Source organism: Crocodylus porosus, unplaced genomic scaffold (genome assembly GCF_001723895.1).
Source record: "Crocodylus porosus isolate Cpor-Errol unplaced genomic scaffold, CroPor_comp1, whole genome shotgun sequence".
Lineage (NCBI taxonomy): Eukaryota > Metazoa > Chordata > Crocodylia > Crocodylidae > Crocodylus > Crocodylus porosus.
The window spans coordinates 62578277-62603909 of record NW_017728886.1 but is presented as its reverse complement, the minus strand read 5'-3'; the positions used below and the strand labels follow the sequence as shown (position 1 = coordinate 62603909).

Genomic DNA, 25633 nt, shown 5'->3' with positions numbered 1-25633 from the left:
GTGTTTGAAAACAGTTATAATAAAACAGTTGCAACTTTGAATGGAGTCATAATGATTTTTTGGATGTGAGCTGTTCTAGAACTATCACGAACATTTCAGTGGAGGTTAAAACACTGAAAGAAAGGCAGCTAATTAGAATCCCAAATCAGCCTTTTTAAAGAGCTTTGTGTTTGGTATGCAGAAGAGAAATTCATTGGTATTATTTACAATAACTTATTACACCAGTGTAACCTACAATACAATGGACTATTAAATGTCTTCCAGAAAGCACGTGAGATTAATTTGCAGTAAAGCAGGCTAGAGAGAGAAGAAGTTATTTGTCATAATTCACTATTATTTACAATAAATGGTAGGCAAAAATGCATCTGTACAATTTCTGCAGCAATAAAAATGATGGAGTAATGTTGACAACTTGTAAAGAAAAGCATTTTGTGGTTATTAGAAAAATCTACCTGTAGTAGTCTGAGTAATTAGTCTTAATGTAGGATTTAGACTTTGACAGCAATGTGTAGTAGTGAACTTTCTTCCTTTCCTTCCCCGCTTCTTCTTCCCCTTCTTCTCCATCCCACCCCCCCCATCTCAAGAGTTATGACAAGTAAGAAGACTCTAGAAATTAAAGTGGTGTTTTGATACAGAGGAACAGTATATTTAAAGGATAATTATATTGCCTTATTTTCCTTAAAGAAAGTAATGGTCTACTTTAAACTACAGGCGTGAAGATGACTGCTTCTTATAAATGGTTTTATGTATTGCAGAAACAGGTTAGTATTTTCCTCAAAAAGATCACAACAGGTCAGAATTTTTTAACATTATGGATTCCTATTTAAAAATTCTGAGTGTCTTATGAATCATGTATGCACACTGACTGTGCTAGTCATGGCACCCTGGTTGAGAATCATTGGTCTAAGGGAAGGCTTCAAGGACTGTTGGCTCTGCAATAGTTAGCTATTTATCCTGGAGACCCAGGATAAAGATTCTGCATCCTACCTGCCAACCTGTTGGGAATGGCTGTTTCTTGCTTAGCATGTTCATAAAGGACAAATCTGAAAGAGGAGATTATTTGTTTCAGTTCTCTGTTTATACTTAACCTTTCTGCTTTTTGAAACCCTGCAAGCCCAAGAAAGTTGGGAATTGTGAATTCAATAAAAACTTGCCACTTACAATATTCCAGAGCTTGTATAGCTGGTGCTGGCACATTGTAAAGGTATATTAACTACTTTATTCATTATTGCAGATATCTAGTAATGCAAAATGAAAATTATTTTGAGATAAGTTTGTCATTAAGCAGTAGCTGTTTTTTCTAGGACTTGGTGACCTCAGTGGTTATTTTAATATCTTTTCTTTAGAGTTATCAGAGTTCTTGCATTAATACTTTTTCATTGGTCATAGTGGTTTATAAATGCTATTGCAAGAAACGGAATAAATTAGGGGTAATCAAGCCATGGCACAAGCAGCTTCTGTGTAGGGTATGGCATGGAGGAGAAGGGGATCAAAGTGCAACTTGGGGAGGGTGTGTGCCTTTATTATGTGGCATGCCTGCCAAAAAGGTTGAACACCTTGGCTGTAGATGATGGGACTGGGTAGGGTGAGCATCACCCAGGTAGAGCAGCACTAAGAGAAATTCATACAATTTTTTTTTTTTTTTACTATAGTTACATAGAGTTTATATTTTAAAGTCTCCACAACAAACAGGAACACTCACTTCTTTTCTAATGTGGTGATTCTGGTAAAGTGATAAGTCATGAGATGCTTTCCTCCTAGTAGTTCTTCTGGTTACCTCGTTTGAAGTTTCTTTTAGTTTTGAATTGTGCTCTTGTTTCTGCACAGAATTTGGAGGCCTCTGAGGAGGTGTTGTCTAGCTCTGCAGTTCCATCGTCAGGTAATCAGGTTCCCAGTCCAAGTGAGCCTTGTCTCCAGACCACCACAGCCAAGTGAACAGCTTTGAGGGAATCCTATTAATCCTTCGGTTTAGGCCCCAGACAGTTGCTACATTCTGAAGCACTTTCAAGGGTGAGAAGACAGATGTGTGTTCATCATATGAAATGGTCTAAATATGGCTAGATTTCTCCAGTCATAACCCTGAAGGAAACAGGAACTTTTCAAAAACAGAGAGTCCTCCAGCTTCCCACAATGCTTTGATTTCCACCCCTGCCACACACCTTCCCAAGGGGAGGGGGAGGAGGAGGAGAGTGAGGCTGATGGCCAGTGAGTGCTCTCTGTGCAGTCGGTTGTCCTTAGAGCAGGAATCCCTTCATGCCTCTGCCTTCAGTCTCCCAGTCCTGGCCCAGGCAGGAGAGGGGTTTTGCTCATGAGATTGCTCATCTCTGGGGTCAAGCAGGGCACCCAGCTGTCCTTGCCTGTTTGCCTCCAGAACCAGGAGGCTGGGTTCCAAGTGGCCAGGAGAGTCCTCCTTTTACTGTCTGCTTCTTCCTCAACACCCTCAAGAGCTCCAGAATTGAACAACCCACTCTGCCTACTGTCAGGGACCCTGTCCATCTTCCCTCCCCGCTTCTAAAATCACTCTTGCTTTGTTTTGGGGAAAGTATTTTAGTTTTTTGTTGTTTTCCCTTCTCGTTGAAACTGAATGTAGTGGTGGATAGTCCTTGCAGGAGGGATTATTTTCATTGTTCAGGAAGCCTCATTAAAAGAGGGGTTCAATTTAGTTCACAGATGACTTGGTTTCTTGAAATTGGACACTGGTTGTCTTTTTCTTTAGCACAGGGCCAGATGAAGTTGCATGCTGAATATTTTTTTTTCTTGTTTCTTTTTCTCCTTTCCCAATACAAAGCTAGCTTATGAAACTTATTGCCTCAAAATATTGTATGTAGGAGGATTTTTTTTTCTTTTTTAAGACTTGAACACTCTTTAATGGCTCGCCAGCCAAAAATCGGGGGAGGAAGGAATTGTTCAGGGAAATATGATTTTTTTTTTCAGGTTTTCCTTATAAATAGCTTATTCAGTACTTCCAACTAAGGCGTTGTTGTTGTTGTTGTTGATGATGATGATGATGATGATGATGATGATGATAATAATATTTCATTCTTCTGAAGGGTTTGCTAGCTAAGTATTTGGAATACTGATTTGATCCACTAAGGGATATTCCTGTAATGCATAATGTTTTAGAAGAATTTATTTCTATGGGTCTGAAATCAGATTACACGAGTATTGAAGGGTTAGCCAGCTCTATTAGCTATCCTCTGGGAAGTTTAGGCACCTATATCAAGTTTTAACCTGCAAGGATTACCTACTAACTCTGAGGAAAGAATTAAAATTAATAACATAATGACTGTTACAGCCATCTCATTTCAATAAAGTTGTGGAATTCCTGTTAATTTTTATTAATGCAGTATGCTCATCCTCTGTAATGAAGTCTTGGCTATCCTATTTCCTTTTTAATGTGATTCTGAACGTGAGTCTTCTTTCTGACTCACTAAAATGTAGCTACGTAGTGCAGAGTTCCTCTTCTAAAGTGAAATCTCTATGTAGAAGAGGACTTAGAAACATAAAGCTATGCAGCCTGTTCATTGAATGAACTGAATTTTTTTTAATTGCAGATGACTGTTATTGATACCCGTGTAGATATGTTGGAAGAGTTAATCCTCTGTCCTTCTCTTCCCCTGTCCCCCCATCCTTCCTTTCCGGATTTTGCAAAGCATCCATCAATAATAATACCCAGGTATATAGTACTCAGGCACATCAAATTGATGTGACATTTAAGTACTTACCTGCTCAAGATACTAGGGGAAGTATTTTTAAAAGACAAGGTGATATTTTTAAATTTAGTTTCTCCACTGTAGTCTTGTAAAATCAGTCCATTCAGTGTATGTACCGAGCTCAAGGTCTTTGTTCCTGGTTCATTGCTGAGAAAGTTCTAAGGTGCTTGCTGCCAGCGTTTCCAGTACCAGCTTCATTTCTTTCTTTGATCTTTTCTCCCCTGAAAAGAAATGTCTGGTTGTTGGCTTATTCCTCTGTTCAGATCTCAACAGCACTTTCCCCCAGGGTCAGAAACCAACTTCACAGGTTGCTCTAAGAGGTGAGTTTCAGCTTCATGTCTCCAGACGTAGAGAAAAGACAACTTGGTGGAAATCTGCTTTTTCTAGTGGCTGTGCAACTTCTTTATAGGAAGGTCTTCATTTGCTATAATCAGAAGGGCTCTGCTGCCTCCCACCAGCATTGGTCCTGGAACGTTGTGTATTTTTTCTCTACAAAGATATTTCCACTCCAGCCTAGGTGCCATTCAAGGATAACTTCTAAACTCCAGGAGATACTCTCAGGATTTGGCAGATCCAGGAAAATGTGTACAAATTATTCAATATAATGAGTTTCTCAGCACCAGCAAGGTTTGTTCTGCTAGTAAACAGTGAGTATGAACAATTGCTGGTTAGCTCAGGTTTTGCTTCATCTGAAATCAGACAGGTAGAAAGAATGTATCGAGTCCTGCCCAAAGACTTTGAACAGTATTACATCCTCTGTATACCAGGAGAACGTAGTACTGGCAGTCACAAGGAAGGTTGGATCTGCCAAAGGACACTAAACATATGGATCCCAAGAAACTGGACCTTCTGTGGTTGAAAAAGCATATTCTTCGTCTTCCTCAAAGGTTCTGTACTGGCTAAGTACAGCTTTCTGATATGGGAGAGCGTGTGTGCGTACCCCTCTGGACCCACAAGCAGGGCACAGCTGAAAGATATCTTCAAAGAACAGATGGTAAAGCTTTGGGTGGCAGTAGATGAATCTGTTGCTGGTTTTATTGCACAGTCATCACCATTTTTCCCACTTCCTGGCTGCAAGTATCTGGCACTGAAGATCTGTCATTTGAGCAGGGGTCGATTATTAAACCTTCCAGTTCACTCCCAGATTAAAAGGGCATGTTGGATGCCTGTTAGAAGAGCACAGAGGCAGCTCCAACGCGCTCTAATTACACAGTTCATCAGAGCAGACTTAAATGAGTCTGCTAGAGCATGGCAGTTGCCATGCTCCAGCAGCCTCCTGTGTCTTCTGTATCAGTGTCCCTGTGCTTCAAAATGGCGGCGGAGGTGCTTGAACGAAAGCTTATTTGTCTATCATCAGGACTGGAAAACTGGCATTCCCTAGCCCAGTGTGGGGATGGCACTTTAATCAGAGTAGCTCTGAGAACCACTCTAATTAAAGGACAATCTTTTGTGTATTAGCGTCCCTGCACTTCAAAGTGGCAGTGGGAGCACTTGAACTAAAGCTCATTTAACCCCGCCACCATTTTGAAGCACAGGGATGGTGATACACACAAAGCTGTGATGCTTTGGAGTGGCTGTCAGAGCCTCTCTAAAGTGCCTTCCACCAATCCCTGGAACGCATGTAAAAGTGCCCATTATTCCTTGAGGCGCTGCAGTGCTATATTGAGATCTTTGAGACTTTATACCCCAAGCCTTATTGAAGACCATTCTCTTGTCAGCATGAGACGCAAAGGATATTTGCATACTTGCATAGTTAAAGGAAGCTGTGCATCCTCTGTTAACAAGCTAGGGGGAACTCCTAATTGAAGATGCAAAAAAGGCAGAGCTCCTCAACAGTTACTTTGCCTCCATCTTCACAAAAAATTAAGCTGTAGCCAGATACCTAATAGGGATTATCTAGATAAGGAAAGGGGCAAGGCAGGGGTGTAAAACATGGTCTTCTGGCCTGCAGATCAGCTCTGTTCTGCTTTTTGGGTTATCACTGAGCTAGGGAATTTGGAGGCTTGACTAGTGGTGGGTGTTGACTTCTGTGTAATTTGAGGCCCTGGTGAACATAAACATCAGCAGATGAATGAAAGTTGTGCCAACACAGCCCTTCCTCTTCCTATGTCCTCTTGGCCCACCACTGTTGCTGCTTCTGCCATGGCAAGCAGCTACCTAGCCTGCAGTCATTTACCTAACTGCATCTGTTACCTTGCTTGTCCCACTGCTGCTGCAACTACTCTGCACTTGTTGCTTTACTGCTGTCATGGTGGATGCTACAACAAGCTGGGATGCTACTAGCTGGCAGCCGTACATTCCTCCTGTCTACCAAGACACTCAACTCTAGCCTTTTGGGGTTTTCTGAAATCTGTCTGTTAAGTGAATCAATCCAATCATGTTTGTAAAATGTTACGTGTTATATGCGGCTGTGAGATCTAATGCCAGACTTGGGGGAAGGGATGGGAAGGATATGATAGATTTCTTCATGACATGTTGGAACACCAGATATGACATTCTACTCCAGAGAACTCTCAGGAGCCTATGATTCATTGTGTGGATGCAAGATTTAACAAATGATCCACCAGTACACAGCGTTCATGAGCCGTTCATGAAGCTGGGATTCAGGGACTGTTATCTTCATAGTCCCAGTCTGAGCTAAATAGCTTTATCAAGTCTGAATATGAGAGTTGCACAGATGATCATTTTCCTAGTTCTTTTCAACCTGCTATCTCAGAACAGTAGCCATATAATTCCTCCTAGACCTGGGATCTCTTCATCTGATACACAGATGTGATATCTGTGGAGAGGAACTCATCTTACATGAGTCCTAGAGATTTCATTTTAAAATGAGAAACTTTCCATGGGACAAACTAAGCTAACCAATCCAAAAGGACATGGTTGTTTTGGTCTGAACAATATTGCTGTTAATAGGACTCGTACCACAACACAGAGCTGCCTGCGTGCAGAATGAGACAGGATGTACCGCAAGGGAAGGAAAGAGATGACCATCTTCAGGGAATCAGAAGAGAAGTTGAGCTGCTTTCGGATACCCAGAGTTGTGCTCACTGGAGAGAGGACAGCTGAGTAACTTTTAGGCTGCTCAGGGCCTTGTGTCGTAGACTAAAAGTGACTTTGGAGAGAACATGTTTTTTTTGGTCTGGCCTTTGCCCCTGCTAAATGCCTTTATAGCAGAGTAGCTGTCTGTTGTGCTGCTGGGGGCTTGGGTTGTAGTCCTTTACCCTTTGAAGAGGTAAGGTCCCTCTCAAGTGGAACAGGAAGGCAGTTCCCTGTGGAAGGGCCACAGATAACTAGGGAAGTTCAAGGAACCATAAGGCTAGGGTCTCTGTGTTGGAAGGAGTTAGGGCTCCCCTCTTCACACATGCCTGTGCTGGCTTGAGGGAATACTTGGAGAGATCAGACAAGGCTGGGGGCCCCTTAGTAGATTTCAGCATGAGTCTGGGCATCTTATTTGAAGGGCATCAACATGGAGATCAGTTCATACCTTTTACCACTTACTTGCCGTAATTCAGGCTGCTTAATTTTAATTTAAGCTTTGGTAGTGTGATTCTTCTCCTGATATTTAAGTGGGATTTCTCTTACCCACTTATGAATTCAGAAAGCTGCTTGCTAGTCATTAGGACTGGAAAACTGGCATTGAAAGAACAATAGTTTGCCTTGTAATAACTTGAGTTCTCTGACTTGTCACACTGATTATACAACTTGCTGTCTGTTCCCACTAATTTGAAATTGTGAGATATGGAGAAAAGAAGCAGGTGAGACTACCCCTTGCTGTAGGCTTAGCTGCAGTGTCTGCAATTCAGTCCACGTGCAGCCCTAATGGAGGATATTCTTCAAAAGGCTCTGACCTCATGTGCCTCATGCCATGAAGAACCATAATTACATAAAATAAGAAACTATTCATTGTCTTCATGGCATTAGTATTTAGTTTGTTCAGAGTTGACTTAGTACTGGTAAGTGTCCTTTTTCAGGAGGACTACTCAGTGAGAGCAGAGCTCTGCAGTAATGCAGCTGTATTCGTTCCAGTACTGGAGCTGGCTTTTTTAGAGCTGGCATGGCCATGTGCGCTGTGCCATATTACTGTACCTTGTATTTGTTTAAGAGTGTGGTCAGAGATCTGATAAGCAAGCTTTGCATCAAATATCCAGTGATTTGATCCAGAGATTTAAGTAACTATAAAAAAATGTTATTCAAAATTTAACTTCAGTGATGTTTTCTTAAAAAAGATTTTTCTTGAGAATCTGGTATAATTTTAATACTAAGAATGTCTTTATAGCTGACAGTTTGAGGAGTGTGCCTGTAACCTTATGAATTCCCTGTTATATGAATTGTAACAGTCAGTGTTTATTGTCATCTCTGCTTTATGAGAGGAACACTACATGTCTGAAAAGTTAAAGCTAGGCTGTCTAACTTGAATAGTTATGCTGTAGTGAGTCAGTTGGCTTACAACTGACAGAGTTATTGAGTTTTAATGATTCTCTTTCCAGCATCTGTAGGTTGGAAGTGGAAGCATAAGACATTCCTGGTGGAAAAACAGACAAAAATTTGTTAGCCAGCTTCTTAAAAATGTCATGCTCATCTGCATGAGAAACAAATGCCCATTTAACTAATTAAGATGTGAATTTACAGTGCCTCAGCTACTCATTCACTGACTTTCTTTGCAGATGTTTTTGGTGTACAGTAAGGACATAGATTGTTGAACCAGTTGTCTAGTGGTAACAGGGGTTTTTACCCCTTCTGAATTGCTACGTGGTAACCATGAGCATACTCGTACATCATGGCAGAGGAAGGCTATATTGTAGTAGATTAGCCAACAAAAGGGTGATTGTTTTCGCTTTTGCTCAAGACCTGTCATTTTTGCACTTGTCCTCCTTCCCTAATTCACTTAGTAAAATTTTTACCGAACTGAAACAATATCAAAGTGGTATAGAGGTGCCTGTGATTCTAGCAGCTGTTCTATTTTAACTTAATACAAAATGCATAAATACTGTATGTGTTACTTTAACTGTCTTCCTTTATAGATGTATGTTGTTATAACTGTCTTATTTCTTTGGGTACTCCACTACCTATTTTCTGGGGTTTAAAGCACTTTTAGTTAACAGTATTTTGTATGGTTTGGCTGATTTTTGCCTTCTTGTAGGGTTGGACAGTTTTTGTAGTTGTGATGGTCTGGGAAATGTTCAGAACTGAGGATTTTTTGATCTCTTCTGTTGTGCCAACCATATACTTGGAAGAATTTTTGGACCTGCTTTCAGGCATCAGACTTAAGAAAAGGCAGACAAGGGTCTTTGAGTAAATTTCATATCTTTTATTAGACCAATTCAAGTGGTTGGAAAAATTCTTCTTAGCAAGCTTTTGGGTATAAATACCCTTCATCAGGCTGAGAGAGTCTCTGCAGTTGGTGTGTGCTCTTCCTGGATGGAATGAATAGTAAAGAAACCAAAGGCTGGTATGCATTCAAGAAAGCCAGTCAGTGAAGATGTCTGCTTGTGTCCTTAGACCAACACAGCTACAACCTATACCCCTGTAGACCTGAGAAAAGGCACTTGATGCCTGAAAATTTGTCCAGTATGTCTCACAGCTATACACTGGTCCAGTAAAAGCTAATACAAAAAGTACTAGCCACTTTTACATTGTAGGCACTTATTTGGTATTTTTCTCCATGGTATCTCGTCTGAGCTGTTTTTTCTTCATCTTTGGGTGTATTAGTTCTCTCACCTGTTTCTCCCTCATTCTTACCTGCCAGGGGTAATGTCTGTCTTTGCCTTTGCAGCATTTAGGGTCCTTGTGTCTAAAGTAGTCGGACACCTGGCTTTACTTCAAGTCAGGCATCCTTAGTATTGCAAGGGTCTCATAATAGAAAACTAGAACTCATTACTGGAAGGATTTCTGCTAAGATATGAAAATATCCTTGCCTGCTGTCCATCTTAATTTATGCAGCTGTACAATTCTGTTTTCCAAGAGAAGTCTTTTTTTTGTAACTTATTCATGAGCAGTGGGTTTTTTTCTCCATGAAGTTTAAAATATTTGAAGACATAAAATTAATGAATCTTTACCAAGTCATCTTACATTAAATTGCTTCTATAAAATCATGGTGTATAATACAAGGCAGATACAGCTCTATCAGTAGTCAATACAGTTTTAAAAAAATGGATTACTGACCAGAAAAACGGCTTTTCTGTACAAAGGTGTTACTGACACACAAATAACTTGTCAGTTTAAAGTAGGACGAGCTGATTTAGTGTAGGCTGCTCTTTTAATGAAATGGAAACAGTAATGGTACTGTGCTATCTCTTCCACTCTTCATTTTTTTTCTAATTCATGTCCTCAGATATTCCAGTTTAGATTTTAGAGTAAGAAAAGACATTCAAGATTCTTTATTCTGTTCTTCGTGCAGGTGCATAACGTATTATGTGTTTAAAAAAAAACGTCCCTGGAATCAGTGTACTCTCATGAAAATTCTGCGATTTTTATTATGACCCATATAATTGGAATTTTTTTCAAATTTTTGTTTTTTACTGGAAATGTATTTCAGAGTTGGCTTATTTGCTGGCTTTCAACTTTAAAAGCTGAGTTTTGTGTTGTATGAGACGGCTAAACATTTAAAGGCATTATTATTTGGGGGAAAGAAGAACAAGGGAAAGCATTTTAGGTATGTTAATGTGCCTGTTTCCATAATAGTCTTAAAAACATGACAACTCTATTTTACATTATATGGAATAAAATATTATTTCTAGCAGTTTGATACTTTAACTGATATTCCATATCCTTTGTATTGCTGTGTTGAATTCTGTGTCATTTTAAAAGTAGTCTGAGAATCCTGTGGAGCAAATGAGTCCAAGATTTTTTAGTCAGACTTCATGGTGAAGTTCAGCCTCAAAAGTTGCAGAGGGCAGTTACTTCATTTCATCAGTTGCTATACTTAAAAATGAAGAGAAGTATTTAAAAAAAAAAAAAACAATAATAAACTGTCTAAAGTCTTTTTGAGATTTTCATTGCAGGACCTGAAAAACAAAAGTAGAATAGTTTCCAGAAACTGCATAATGATTCAGTTCAGAGAATCATAAACTAATAGGGCTTGATGGGGCCTCAGGAGGTCATCTAGTCCAGCCCTGCTCAAAGTAGGATTGTCCCTGAGTAAATCTTTCCAGTCAAGTGTTGGTCTAATCTGGTCTTAAAAAGTTCCAAGAATGGAGATTCTCTCTGGGCAGCCTCTTCTAATTCTTGACTGCCTTCATAGAGAAAAAGCTCTTGTATCCAACTTTATTTTCACTTCCTATGGTTTAAGACCAGGATTCCTTGTCTTATCTCCTTTGGCCACAGAGAATAATCTGTCTTATCGTCCATATAACCACCCTTCAGGTATTTGAAAATTGTAATGAAATCCCCCCCACCCCCTCCATCTTCTCATTTCCGGATAAAACAATCCTACTTCTTTCATCCTTTCTCATAGTCATGCTTTCTAGGCTTCTCATAATTTTTGTCATTGCACACTGGACTTGTTCTAATTTATCCACATCTTTCTTCAGGTGCGAGACCCAAAACTGGACGCTTTTCAAGATGAAGCTTCACCAGTGCCCAGTAGAGCAGGAGAATTGCTTCCCTTGATTTGCAAGTGACAGTCCCATTAATTCTGCTCAGCATGCTGTTGGCCTATTTTTGCAACAAGAGCATGCTGTTGACTCATGTGCAGCCTATGGTTTACTATAACCGTGGGGTCCTTCTTTGTCATGCTGCAGCCTTGCCACTCATTCCCCAATCTGTGTTTGGGCATGCAGTTATTCCTCCCAGGTGTAATATTTTGGACTTGTCCTTGTTGGATTTCATTTGTTTCATGGTGGACCATTTCTCCAGTTCATCACAATCTTTCTGAATCGTAGTTGTGCCTTCCAGAGTGTCTGTCTGCAACTCCACCCAACTTGGTGTTACCTGCAAATTTGCTCAGAATGTGACTCAGTCCCATCCTCCAAATCATTAATGAAGATACTAAACATTACTGGACTCAGTATATGCTAAGCCCCCTAGGAAGACTCATTCAATACCTCATCCCAACTAAACATTGAGCCATTGATGACCACTCATTAAACATGATGATACAACCAATTATGTATCTACCATACAGTACTTCCATCTCGACTGTATTTCCTTAGCTTACTAATGACATAAAGTGTAGATGAAAATGCTGTAAAAATTGAAAGTCAGGTTTCAATTGAAAGTCAGGCTAAACAAATGTTTAGCCTTCACTAAATCCAAAAAGATGGCATTTCTTTAGTTTATGTGAAGTATGTGATTCTATATACAAGCTAGAGGAAACGCATGAAATTATTTCCCCCTTTTATCTGTATTTAATAAAACAATTTGACAGAGGTTTAATTACTGGAAACCTATTGGATAAGAACACATTGGCAAACATCTGATGCTTGGCCTACTTATTTGTTTTTTAAAAAATCCAAAGCTCTTTAAACGTGGACAGTTTAGCAACATACTTCCTTTGCGTAATTAGAGTAATTTCAGTTTTTCTTTAAAAGTTACAGTTGAGCAACTATACACATTAAAAGTAAGAATGTTTACTGGCAAATGACTAAATACTAAAAAAAATTAAAAAATGTGCTTCTCCAAATAAAGCTTAATTTGGTATTCAAAAATTTTTGGCTTTAATAACATGGATGTGACTGGCATGTCTCTTGAGGCATTTTAATTAGGAACAAAATGTTAGGTTTGTTTTGCTTGATAGCTTTTTCTTGAGTACCCAAACCTTTTTATTCCAAGTAACAATCTTATTGTGTAGTTTTTCCTGGCTCTTAAATTTTATCCAGTTGTAACATGACATATGTTTTTACTGTGTACAGATAAATCTAATTTACTTTGTCCCTATGGCTTAATGTGCTTCACTCAATCTGCAGTTCTATGGAAAGGACTTGCTTTAGGCAACAAATTTAAATCCCAGAACAAAATGGACTCAGAGAAATGTTTAAAAGCATAAACTTAAATGAGTCTGTGGAACTAGTGAATGCAACACATTTTTCTTTCACCATGAGTTGGCATGTATTCCTGTGTTGCTGTTTTCTGCTTTATGCAGCTGTGTAAGGGCATGAAGGAAAGAACAGTGACAAACTGTCCCTAAGTTTTGTCACCATCTTTGGATGCAAGTGTCTGACCCCCCTGCTCTTCTGGGAGTTTGTTTTGTTTTGTGAATAAATCCCTCTTCCTTTACCTTGTAATTATCTTGTTTTGTATGTTACAAAAAAGAAGGTGGGGGGACATAGGGACTCCTGCAGTACAGTAGTGAATGGTTCGTCACAACCAGATTCCATAAACTTACAGGGTTTAAATCCTAGCCTTTGCATTTTAATCCTATGCCCCTAATTGATTGGCATAGCAGATGCTTTGCTGACTTTGGGAAAGATATATCCCTGATAAGTGCTGTATCCACTATTACATCTTACCCCATACCTGAAAATTGAGACACAAAGCTCAAATTTCATCTACTTAAGCAATCCACAAAACTTTCATCTTATCCTAGAGTAGAGAGATCTGACAAGTTGAGCCCTAGTGCCTTTCAGGCACCATACCTTATTTCCATTTTGGAGATACCCTTAAAAAAGATGCTAAAAACTACTTTCACCAAAGCATTCTGCATTAACAGAGATGGTGTTGATACACTTCACTCTTAGCTTCAGGATGAGGTTACCTGGCACCTACACTGTATTCCACACTACGGCAGATGAAGCTACAAACTCCAAGGCTAGGGACAGAGATTACACACAAACTGGTTTAAGTGATCAGAAACTGGTTTATATCTTTAACAGGACAGATGTTCAGTGCACATAAACCGATTTGAAAATGGTTGAAACCTGTTTGAGATAAACCTGCTTGAATGTAGTATCAGAGTTAACTGATTTGGGTCAAACCTGTTTATGTAGTGTCTGTCCCAGACCCCTTGCTGGTTTAAGTTAAATTAGAGTCCCCCAGCATCTCGGCATGCTCTCTGGGCTGAGTGTGGCTCTGTGCGCCACAGCAGGGATAGCCCTCCCCTCTGCTCCCTGGCCAGAGCTCTGGCAGAGACTTGCAAGCACAGCAGGATCTGATGGCTTACCCATGCCCCTCTCCCCACACCCACCCTCTCACCACTCACTGCTTCAGCAGGGATCCCTTCCTCCTCCGCCACAGCACAGACCATATGCAAGCTAATGTTGTTTAAGGCTCTGGCAGAGACTGCAGACACAGCAGGTCCTGCCTGCCTTCCCCCTGCTCTACCCCACCCTGGCTGCTCAAGCAGGAAATCCTTCTCCTCCCTCCCATCTCCCACAGCATAGACCCCAGCCCTATGGACCATAGGCATGCGATATGCTAGCTAATGCTGGGAGGTGTCTATGTTTTTGTCTCTTTTCAGTTTCACTGGGGCAGGCAGACAGAATGGTGACTGCTTAGGGCTTTTGGAGCTAATCAACAGCTTAGCTGGTAAGCTGTTTAAGAATTTTGAAGTAATGGAGAGAGACCATTGTTCTGCTAAGCAGGTGATAAAAGACTGTTATCACCAGGGATCCTGGTTCCCTCTGATCTAAGAAGTCACAAATTCTTGGCTAAAACCCCTCAAATCCATTATTAAAATTAAAAGCCTCCTGCAGCCCCCTCCCCACCACAGCTCTGCTTGTGCCCCTGAGGTGCCCCTACAACAGCCCCCCCACCCTACTTGTGCCTCGTACATCCACCCACAGCCCCTGCACCCCAGCCCTGCTAGAGGGGGTCCCCAGCTGCCAGGGCTATGGGGCTAGGGACCCAAGTCTGTAGCTCTCTGCCTCAACAGCAGGCTGCTCGGGTGGGGTCAGGGCCAGCTCCTGGCCCCCCCAGCCCCCTGCAAGCTCCACTTACCTCCGGCTCCAGGAGCGAAGAGTGAAGCTGAGCCAAGCTAGCCATGGCTGAGAGCCTCAGGCCCCTCCCTTCCCTTCTGGGCAGAGCTGGGGATTTCCCACCCTGTTTTCTAACAGCTCTTGCAGGCTGGAGCTCAACTAGGCTACAGAACTGTTTGCAAAAGCAGGGAATCCGTAGGTTTCTCTGATTTAAAAAAAAAAAGGGCAAATCCATGGTTTTCTCTGTTTTTCAGTGGGAAATGGAAAACCAGGATCCTTGGTTATCGCTGTCAGCCCTCAGCTGGCTTGCTTGCCTGTCAGTTTGTTGCAGACAGTATGACAAAGCAAGGAGGAAGATTGAAAAGCTCCGTGTCATCAACAGATGCATGCACTGCTCACTTCTTCCCCCCCCACCTCAAAGTGCTAGCCTGTGGCTGGTGGCTGGCAACACTCCTGCCCCTTGAGCACTCAGTGGAGAAAAGCCTGGGACTGTGCAGGCAGACCTTCCTAATGCTGGGGTCTGTCCACGCCCTGCTCAGATTAGCTCCCTGAAGAAGGGTAGGGAGGGCTCCTCTAATGCCCCCTGGCTTCTAGCCTGTGTCACTGCAGTCACATGCCTGAATTTCCTCAGTCCAGAGAGAATGTCTGTCGGGGTTCAGACCAGTTCAGCCTAGCCAGATTAGACTAACCTGCAAAAATTGAGTCAATTCAGGATCAGGCTTTTTAAATGTCTGCTCCTAGCCCAAATGTCAGAACTAAATCTTTCAGATTTACCTGCATTTCTGCTTTCGACTGTAGCAGACCCTCCCAGGACTATGAAGGTGGATAACTGGTTTTATATCTGAGATTCTGCAAGCTAGTTGGATTTTGGGGGCTCAGCGGGAGAGGTAGGCCAAGTGATATTTTACAAGGACCTATGCTGTGTTATGTGGAGCAACCTCCGGTGTACGTTTGATATACATTAGGACTTAGCTACAAGAACAGTGCTTCAATCTGTCTTCAGATGATGCAGTTGATATCCACATTCCTACCATCGTAAGAGAATACTGCTCGTCAGACACGTATTTAGGGATCCGCACTGACACATGAAGAAGGAAGAAAGTCTCTTTACCTATGGTTACCTATGGTAACTGCTCTTGTCAACAGGAATCCCTCTTTCTATCCACAGTTTTCCTGTGCTGCTCTTAGTTTTGAATTGCTAGGGAACTGAGGGGAGGCTTCTTTGCCCTTTTCTTGCATGGGAGCACAGTGAGGCATATGGCGGGTGCAGTGGATTCCAAGCTTGCACGTAGGAGACTCGTGTGTTTCTAGAGTGGAATCAAAACTGACTACAACCTCTCAAAGAATTCAGCTGAGGGTAAGTCATTTTCTGTCACTGCTACCTTTATTCTCTTCTGCTTTTTATTTATGGCTGTTACTTGGTGCATCTTGTCTTTCTGCTGTATTAAACATATGGGACATTGGGGTCTTTTGATACTGAACAAGATCTCTGAATAATACTGTAATACACACAAGTTTTTAATGTGTATAACTTATTTGAGACATGCCAGGCTTTTTAATGCTACCTACTCCTGTAGCATTAGGTAGAGTAAAGAGTGCATCCACTTTGTTGGCTGTAAATATATGCATAATGTGACAGATTTGCATTCAGTTTTATAATGTATCTTAAGGAAAAGAAACTTCAGTTTAAAAAAAAAATTGTTAAATTGAGTGTTCAACCATTTGGTAGAAAAGTTCTCTCTCTTTCCCACATAAAGTTTCCAGAGAGACTGTTTGTTTGTTTTCAGTTTGCTGTCATTCTGTCTCATGTCACAGCCTCTGATCTTTTAAGGGCTTAATTAGATGCTGCTTTTATAATGAATGAAGAGATAAAAGCTTCTGCTGTTCTCAGAATTTTGTGGTTTAGTTGGTAAAAAGTCAGAGTTTGAGTTGCCATATAGCAATTGCATAAATAGGAAAGAGTATCCTGAAATAGTCACTAAGTATGAGTTCTGTAATAGTAGGAACAAGATCTTAGTTTAGCATGTTCTCTATGAAATACAAGGCAAGTGTTTACAAAATATAGTTATGCCAACTTTATTTTGCTCAAAGAATATTTCATGAGGTATTGTACTGGATCAGAACTTTCTGCAGTAGCGTTAGTCTGTGTAAAATACTATTCATGATCTTTTTCTTCAAACAAAATTTCTTATGTCTCAGGTTTGTCTTGATCAGTTAAGTGTTTTCCTGCAACTGTCAAATATGCAGAATAACCTTTAAAAAGAGAATGAACCTAGACATAGTTTGACAAAAGACTGAAACTAGATCTGATATGGGGTATGAACTCTTAGCCATGCATATTCTGACTAGAACTGTCACAAATGAAATTTACTGGCAGCTGCCAGAGGGCTCTGGTATAGGCTTAGCACTAATTTCAATTTTGTTTACAGGGAATTTTGTTTACGTGGGCTCCTGTTAACACAAAAAAGCAATTCCTGTGTTTTCAAGGCTTGTTTCTGGGTTTCTTCTGACACCAAACCCAGAAACCACCTTAGTTAAGTTCTCTTAGCACCCCAGTTGCTAAGAGCAACTCTAATACAAGTTGCTTCCTTTTTAAGTCAAATCATAACTATGTACTTAATCTAGCTACATGTTTCAGTTATAATTTTACTTGTCAGTTTAGAAAGTTAGTTTGTTTCTTAGTAACAAAATAACAGTGCTCCAAAAATTGTGCACTTGGGTTATTTGAGAATTGCCCAGGGCTTAATTAAGCTCCATTTAAAACGAGTAGTATATACGAATACAATTTAAATATCAAGTGTTCATCACAAATAAAATAATTATACAAAACAGTTTAGTATAGGTTTCTCTGATCTAGCAAGCCCTGATTTTTCAGGATGTCATCTATCTAAACAGAGTTGCTTGCACTACCAGGGATTACAGTTATAGTCTCTTAAGGTATTTGGTAATTTGTAGTTCTTTTAATTTTTTTTCCCTAACATAGAAAGTAGAGAAATTACTGTTTTAAAGATTCTGACTGAATTTAGAGAGAAATAGTTAAAACTAGTTATTTTTTTTAGAGCTTTAAATTCAGCAGTAGGAATCATTAGACATAGCAAAGATTATGAATGTAGTCATTTAAAAACAGTTGTTTTCTTCTTTAGAAAACAGTGCCAAAGGGTAGTAGCAGTCAAATGACACTTATCATGAGGTAACTTGAAATTAGTTATTTGGGGTAAAATTCCAAATGTTTGTACTCTTGTTCTAATTCCAGTTAGTGATAGTAGTGAGGCCAATTTTTAGTCGGGTGGTTTATCAGGTGTGATCATTTATGATTTTTGGGCATAACTTAATTAGTCATTGATCCAAACATAGAACTGAATGCCTAAACTCTGAAGCTCCTTGAAGCTCAGTTTGAAAGTTAGGCTTTTGATATGGAGGCTTTTCCAGTATTCTGTATGTGAAAGTATGCATTCAAGAAACAGATTTTTTTTTTTTTTTTTTTTTTTACCTTACAAGACAGATGTCATAACAGAATTCCTAGCGTTGTCTTGGCAAATAAGCAGCTGTAATGCGTCAGGAATACTGTATAATTTTTTTTTTATAAATTTGTTGTTTGGGAAAACAGAATATGTGGTAATATGCTGTGATGATCATGTATTATGATTTTGAATTGCAAGGGGAGAAAAGTACTGAAATGTGTAACTGGTTAAAATGTATTGAGAATCAGGCCTTGGAAAGCAACTAAAACAGTGCCATCCTTTGCAGGAGCAGACATAAAATTCAAAATAGCTTGATTGTTTAATGTTTTATGCAAGTTGTGAACGTGGGAATTATTATAAATAAACTAGTTGAAATATAAGCTGATTAATAATATTATATGTTTCTACACTTTATAGAAACAAAGCATTACAGAAATGGAGCATAAAAACCTACTGTTTTTTTTTGGTTCTGTTTTTCAGTACTTTATCATCATCTTAATTTTGTAAGATACTGTGTAGGGTGGCAGCAAAAGATGCTTCCAAAAAGATAAGCTAATTATCAATCTGAAGTAAGAATAGTATACTAAAAGAGGAAGGCTAAAGTGTCAAATTAATAGAGAGAAAAGGAATGTTCACAAATACTTTCAGGAATATATTTCTTATGACAGAAACTGGGCCTGTTAATGTCACCACAGTTCATAAGGAGATGCAAAAACCTTTTAAGTCAAATGTTAAATATTTTAAACCAATTTTTGCCAGGAATATAAGGTGTTCCAATACTTAATTAACAAGTCAGCAGAAAATAGAGGTTAAGTGATGTTTGAAAATAGTATTGAAAGGCTTGTTGTAACAAAACTTTTACTTTGAAGAATAAATAGGATGCACTGTCCTTTCATAGTCTCATTATTGTCAAGTATTAAAAAATCGTGAGAGAGGCTTTGAAAATCATGAATTTGAACTAAAAACATAATATTTGAGTGTTCTCTTTACTCTCCTTCTGGGTTTTTTATTATTGTTATTTTATTTGTTTGTTACAGCCTTTAAGATTCAGTGTTTTCAAGCCCCCCTCATCAACCAGTCTGAAGCTGCAATTCTTTTGTAATAACTTAAGATGAGTGAAATGCAGGATTTTCAGTTCACAATAAGTTTTGGAAATATTTGTTTCAGTCCTATTCAGACCAAAAGTGTAACTTTCAAAATTGATTAAGAACTAAAAATTCCCAGTGAAACATCTTCTGTTCCCTAAAGGAAATTCAATAGTCTTTTTTTCTATGCGCAGCAGTTAAATGGAGAAAAATATCAATATCATTCAATAGCTTCCAGGGACTGTGGCTCCAGAGCAGTACTGCTATGCAGTCTATGCTAAGGTAGTAACCCAAGGCCTTCCAGACTCTTCTGGAAGAACTGAATCTTGAACTGGTAGAAAAGACTGGAAGTCCTGGAGTCCCCAGCCTTGAGCAGTCAGTATGGTGGGGCTACCATAGCTGCAGAAATTGGAAGCCTTGACTCGAGACTTCCAGGCAAAGAGTTTCAGCTCTTTATCAAAAGCCTCATTAGAGCCAGGGCTTCCAAGTTCCCGGTTCTGCAGTAAGGCTGAAAGCTGTAAGATAACTGGCTACCCTTTGGCTACAGACTTGGAAACAGAATTATCTGTTAGGTGGAATGTGCCACCCTGGAGTGATGGGTGTTGAAAGCACTGAGGTCCTCAATAGCCTGCCATATTGGATCCCAGAGAGATTTCACAACAGACATTTTGGATTCACATAATTAGGGCCCTACCAGATTCAGTGGGCTGTGCTGCAGCTCCTTTAATCTTGCAGGTTCACCTGTGCGCCACCCCCCACTTCCAGTTGATTGGTGGAGGGGCCCCATGTGCAGGTCGCTCCTGATCGGCAGGGAAGTAGAAACCACAGTTTTAAATTTGGTGCTGTTTTTGTCTCTCTGCCATTGGTTGTCTGAGGGCCCCCGGCAGCCCCACTGCTTACTGCTGATCGGCAGGGAGACAAAAACAGTGCCAAGTTTAAAACCATAGTTTTCACTGCCAATCAGAAGCAAGCCACACATGGGGGCCCTCCACCAATCAGTGGCAAGGGACACAGCACAAGGGGGAACCTGCAAGATTAAAGGAGCTGCAGCGCAGCTCACTTCCACCATGAATCTGGTAGGGGCCTACACACAGGGCACAGAACTGAGTTAGTTTTTTTTGTTTAAAAAAAAATGTGAAGTGAACTCTTCTGTCCAGGTCTGTTAACAAAATGATTCTAGGAAATGGGGTTTGACGAAATCCCATAAAAAGATGTTTTGGGGTTTACATCAGTGCCAGGCTTATAGTATCTGTTCAAGTCAGTTTGAAATCATTGGGGGTGGGGGGTAATGTTAATGTTCAAAACCTAATTTTTAAATGTATAGCAAATGCCATACTTGCCTGGTAAATTCTCTTGAAACTTTTGAATCTGCCTTTTTGCTTGCTAAAGATGCATCTTCTTGGCTGTATAATTCTAACATTGCTACTCTTAGTATAATCTCACACAGTGCATTTAACATGCTGCTAAATAGCTTCAACAAATCTTAAGTATTTTCAGTTGCTGAATTTTATCTTTTGGTAGTAGTCCCTAATATGTGACCTCCCTTTTATTACGCATTTCTGTAGACCACTTTAAAAATAAAGACAGTACTTGGGTAGAGATGAGAAACTGAAATCACTTTGGGATTCATTTCATCTAAAAGTAATGTGCTTTTTGAAAACAGCTGCAAGAAATTTTTGTAAAACTCAGCACAATTGAAAATGCTGTTTTGTGTGCCAGTATTCACTAAGTTGGTATCCAGGAATAAGCTTATACTTTTACTGCACTGGAAAAGGGTGGGATTTTTGTTTTTGTACAATAAATTGTCCATGTGATGTCATTTAAATTTAAACATATTTTACTGACCATTATAATCAAACAATGCTTTATCTGTTAGAAATGTTTTGTTACATGTTTAAGGGGAAAAACCCCAAAGAATTTACACTCGCTCTTTTAAGCGTATTTGGGGCTTCACTGAACAATCTAAACAATCCATGAGTAACTTGTATAAAATGTGTTCTAAAAACTAGCACGTTTCAAGATGATCAACCTTTTTCTCTAGTGAAACCAATTTTCTTTGCAGTTCGGTTGCTGTATAGAAACAAATTATCTGGTTTTATGCTCATGCATTTTGTCTTTTAGCATTCAACATAATGTGAAAGTGATCCTTCACCACTTGCCTTTTACATCGATGCACACAAACAAAATCCAGTATTTGCCAGATTTGGAAAACCCTCTGTGCCTCCCTTCTGGAAGTGAATGTTTTCTTTATCCATTCAGTTGAGCTGTTGTCTTTAGAATGCATATATGAAAATAATATTTGTGGCTTTTACTAACCCCACCTGAGTTATTCAAAAAGAATCTACGTTCTTCCTGCTCCTTCCTTCTCATGTCCTTGTGACAAGATATTTAGCACAATTTGAAGATTTGTTGTGAGTGCTTCTGCTATATCCTTGAACTTGTAACCTCTGGGCTGTCAACCATGCACCTTGTGCCTATGTCCCCCAATCGTCCTTCCTATTCCTGGAAAGCTTTGGCTGTGTTGGCAAGATAAATTTATCAGTCATGTCCATATATCTGCTTTTGTTTGCACATGTGCGGTAAACAAAAGTGGGTGAATTATTTTAATATCATGTTTTTGTTGATAGTATTTTTCTATGTTCTATTCCTTTTTCATTTTCTATTAAATTTGTGGCTAGGATAATATGTAGCTTTGAAAGGGTATCTGAAATTTTTGGGGAAAACATTACACTTGTTGCTACTCAGGGTATTGATACAGAAAAACCTCAGTTCATCATAAATTCTCTCCCTCTCCCTCCCTGACCCCTTCAGATTGGTACTGAATGAATTTTATTGGTTTGAGCTAGCTACTTAGTGAGATCCTGCTTTTCGCTTCTAGATAAATGTAATTAACTCAATTATTTCTTTGGTTTTAATTTTTTTTTATTTCTTAAAATATAAATGTAAAATTTGGAAGATGGAATTACATGCTGTAATATTTTCATAATTTATATAGAATGTTAATGAATAATTTTATTTTAAATAAAACACCCTTTTTTTCCACCCTCTTATCACAGGATAATGAAAAAAGGACCCCTTTACATGCTGCTGCCTATCTGGGAGATGCAGAAATTATTGAACTACTTATTTTATCTGGTATGTTCTGTTCATATTAATGAAAATAACTATGCACATAAAATATATACTTTTAGTTTGCATAATTTTATCAAAATATTTAATTCTCTAAAAATTTAATCGAAATCCTTGCGTTTTTTTAATTTTGGTTTGTTAATTCAAACCACTATTTTAATCCTTTGCAATGTCTACTAAAGAAGAGTTTTTGCCAATGATAAATTCTCTCAGTAATGCCTGTTCTTTATAATTTGTAACTTATAACCCAATTCAGTTTGTTCAAAAGTAGTCTGTCTACTATAGTCAAGTGATTAGTTAAAATCTAGTAGTATATGTGTAAGTTAACAGTATATGTATTTGTACTATATTGAATGAGCATTCAGAAAAATTGTGGTATTTAAGATTGAAAATGGTATCCAAAGATATTAATATTAGTTCTGTCAAATGATTTAAAAATTTTAATCTTAATTAGTTGCAATTAATTGCAGCCAAAACTTCAAAATTATGCACAGAAAAATTCAAAATTCCAGACGCTCCCAAGGTAGAAGGGTGGCATGGAGGAAGTGCTGGTGGTGGCGGGAGGCCCTAGCTGCCCCTGCTGAAGCTGCTGTCTGCCCTCCCACACTCACACAAGCTCCCTGCCCACCCATGGCCCCATCCCATACACAGAGGTTCGGTGATCTGTTGTGCAGGGCAGGGGGTGCTGAGCTGACCTATAACAGGTGCCCAAAGTTCCTTATGTGACCTGCAGGCTCACTCCTGGCTTAGCCCATCAGCAAACATTTGAAACTGAAGTTCAGGTGTGCTGAGCCATCTATTAAGCAGTCTGAGCTGTTACAAAATGGGTACCTAAAATTAGTGGAAAATTTTTGAGCTTAAGCTGTTCATTATTTCCCTATCCATCAAAAGGAGATGTTATTATCTACTTCACAGGACTGTTCTGAAAATAAAATACAGGTTTCCCTCGCTTTATGCTGTACATGTGTTCCTGGAAAATGGTACATAACTTGAATTCGCTTAAAGGGAACCCACTTTACAATGTAACAAATAGGCGTACATACGTTCCAAGACCTCAGTTGTTCTGACCCCCAGACCCATTTCTACCACTCTTACAAGATCATTTTGGTACTCGCCAACAGCAGACATTACCCACAAGCACAGGGCACTATCATAATAGGGATGGCAACTACAGAAACATGTCACAGACAATGAGAGAGGAGCACAGATCCACGCAGGAGACTATATTTTGATGCATGTCACTCCCACAGTGCACTGCGCAAAGCAGGTGACTGCAGGCTTCCACTATACCAACTGCATACGAGTAAATTTACCTCGCATATAACAAATTTCTGGTATAAAAAGGTTATCGTATAAGAGCGAATTCACATATACAGAACCCCCATGAAGTGAGGGAAACCTGTACTCGGCTACTGTAGTAATGAGCACAGTAGAAAAGACTGGGCAGAAAATAACAATGTTGTTACTAGAGCGGGGTTTGAATAAAATGCAGTTAGTAAACCTTGAGGACCACATTTTGGCAGGAAATTTTGAACTGTTGCAGATAGAATTAACAATTTATTCTCAATGCTAAATTAGGTTGGAATTGTGAGGAAAAAATAGTATATGGTCATGTAATTACTATTTGTATAATGATGCATTTGCATGAGGGCCAAATTAAGTCTGGACAGCAACCTTAATTCTGACAGTTCTTAGCTTTTGAGTCCTTGACTTTGCTACCTTAATGTAGTTTCGTGTCTGATTTAATTATGCTGTAGTACATTTCCTGGTCTCTCTTTATTTTGAAAACGCAGTAAATAACTGAACCCTATTTTTCAATGTCTTTATGATATGGACAGAAGTGTACTGTAAGGAATTTTCCTCGTTTTTCTACTTCATTTCTTTGTCTGACCTGAAATTTACTGAAGTAATTGTGTTTCTTTCCACTGACTCGAGGTGATTTTTTTTTTCCCCTCCAGTTTTTAGTGTGATCTACCGTAGTTCTGCTTTGTTCGTTTATAGATGCTACCTGCATTCTTCAACCCCACTAAAATAAGAACAGACAAAAATAGTAAGAGTAGGGAAAATGACTCAATTATTTCACTATATTTAAAGAGATGTGATTAATCTATCAATTGTTAAAAATTCAAGGTACTTTTTGAGTATCAAAATTCTCTAAAGATTAACTGCAGATTCAAATGTTTCAGTCTAAATGAACACGCTCTTGGTGCCGTTCTTTAATTCAGAGTTCAATGCAGTTAGTTTTTAGCATTAGTTGATCAGTCCATAGTGTTCTTCATGTAGATGCTAAGAATTACAAAACCTTTTTGATTGAACTTCTGCCCTCAGTCTTCCATCTTGTTGTGTTGCTTGCCCTCCATGGTTTCCAAATCTGGGCCTCTAATTGACAGTCAAAGGTACAGATTTCCAGCAGGAAAATGAGAGTACTCCTTTGACATGTAACTCTTGGAAATTAGATGGTCTTAAAAGTGTTAAGTCCCTTGCCATAAGATGAACTTGTTCTTAATTGCAGTCAAGTATATCTAGCACAGTGATTCTCGGCGTTCTTAGACTCAAGACAGCACTCGACACATCAGCGCGCACACCCACACCCTTCCCCAGACCCCACACACATGCACAAACACCCCACATACACTCTCAACACCCCACAAACACCATACCTCTCCATACTCCGTGCCTTCACACTATATACGAGAGAGACTTCATTTTGAGATATTATGCATTCACCTTTATATAACGCCTTTACATAACACATGCACACAGATCAGGACAATGTTTTTTGAAGTAAAGTGAAAATATTTTATTGTAGATGTTTGGGGTTTTGTTTGTTTGTTTGTTTGTTTTAGTTTAGAATTTGGTTTTTTCCAATTCCAAGATGGGAAACCCCTTTTGCAAAAGGAGTCAGTCCTTCTGGGTGCAAGGGAAGGGACTTCTGGTGGCAAAGGTCACAGGTTAGCAGTGGAACTTCCATTCCCAAGATGGTGAACAGAGAGCAGGGCACCTGTCATGGGGCCGTCGACAATTTGCCAAAACTCATTAAGCAGCCCTCCAACTGAAATAATTGTGTACCCCTGATCTAAGTGCTTGAGAGTCAACACTGCATGTATTCACAAAACAACAAGGACTGAATAAAGATACTTCTGTTATATTCCTGAGTTGTAATCATGTATACAGGTACTAAGTTTTTAACATAACTGCCACTGTCTTGTGGACCACTTCCCCTCCTTTTTAATAATAATGTTGACCAGCGATTTTTGGTCCCACTTGTCTAAATTTCTTGTGGGAACTACAGCAATTGTTTATATGGAAAAAATGTTTTAATTTAATCTTCACCTGGGTGTTTTTCGAGTTTAGCAGCTAGAAATCAGGTGCTGCATCTTGCTGCCAGACAGACG

General features: G+C 39.4%; 1 protein-coding gene across 2 annotated transcripts in view; it reads left to right on the top strand.

Moving 5' to 3' along the window:
• ANKRD28 (ankyrin repeat domain 28) overlaps positions 1 to 25633 on the top strand; it is a 117602-nt gene that overhangs the window by 11100 nt on the left and 80869 nt on the right. For both annotated transcript variants that reach the window (XM_019535480.1, XM_019535472.1), the window contains exon 3: positions 22166 to 22244. In XM_019535480.1, the coding sequence (XP_019391025.1) occupies positions 22166 to 22244 (79 nt within the window). The remainder of the gene's footprint in view (positions 1 to 22165; positions 22245 to 25633) is intronic.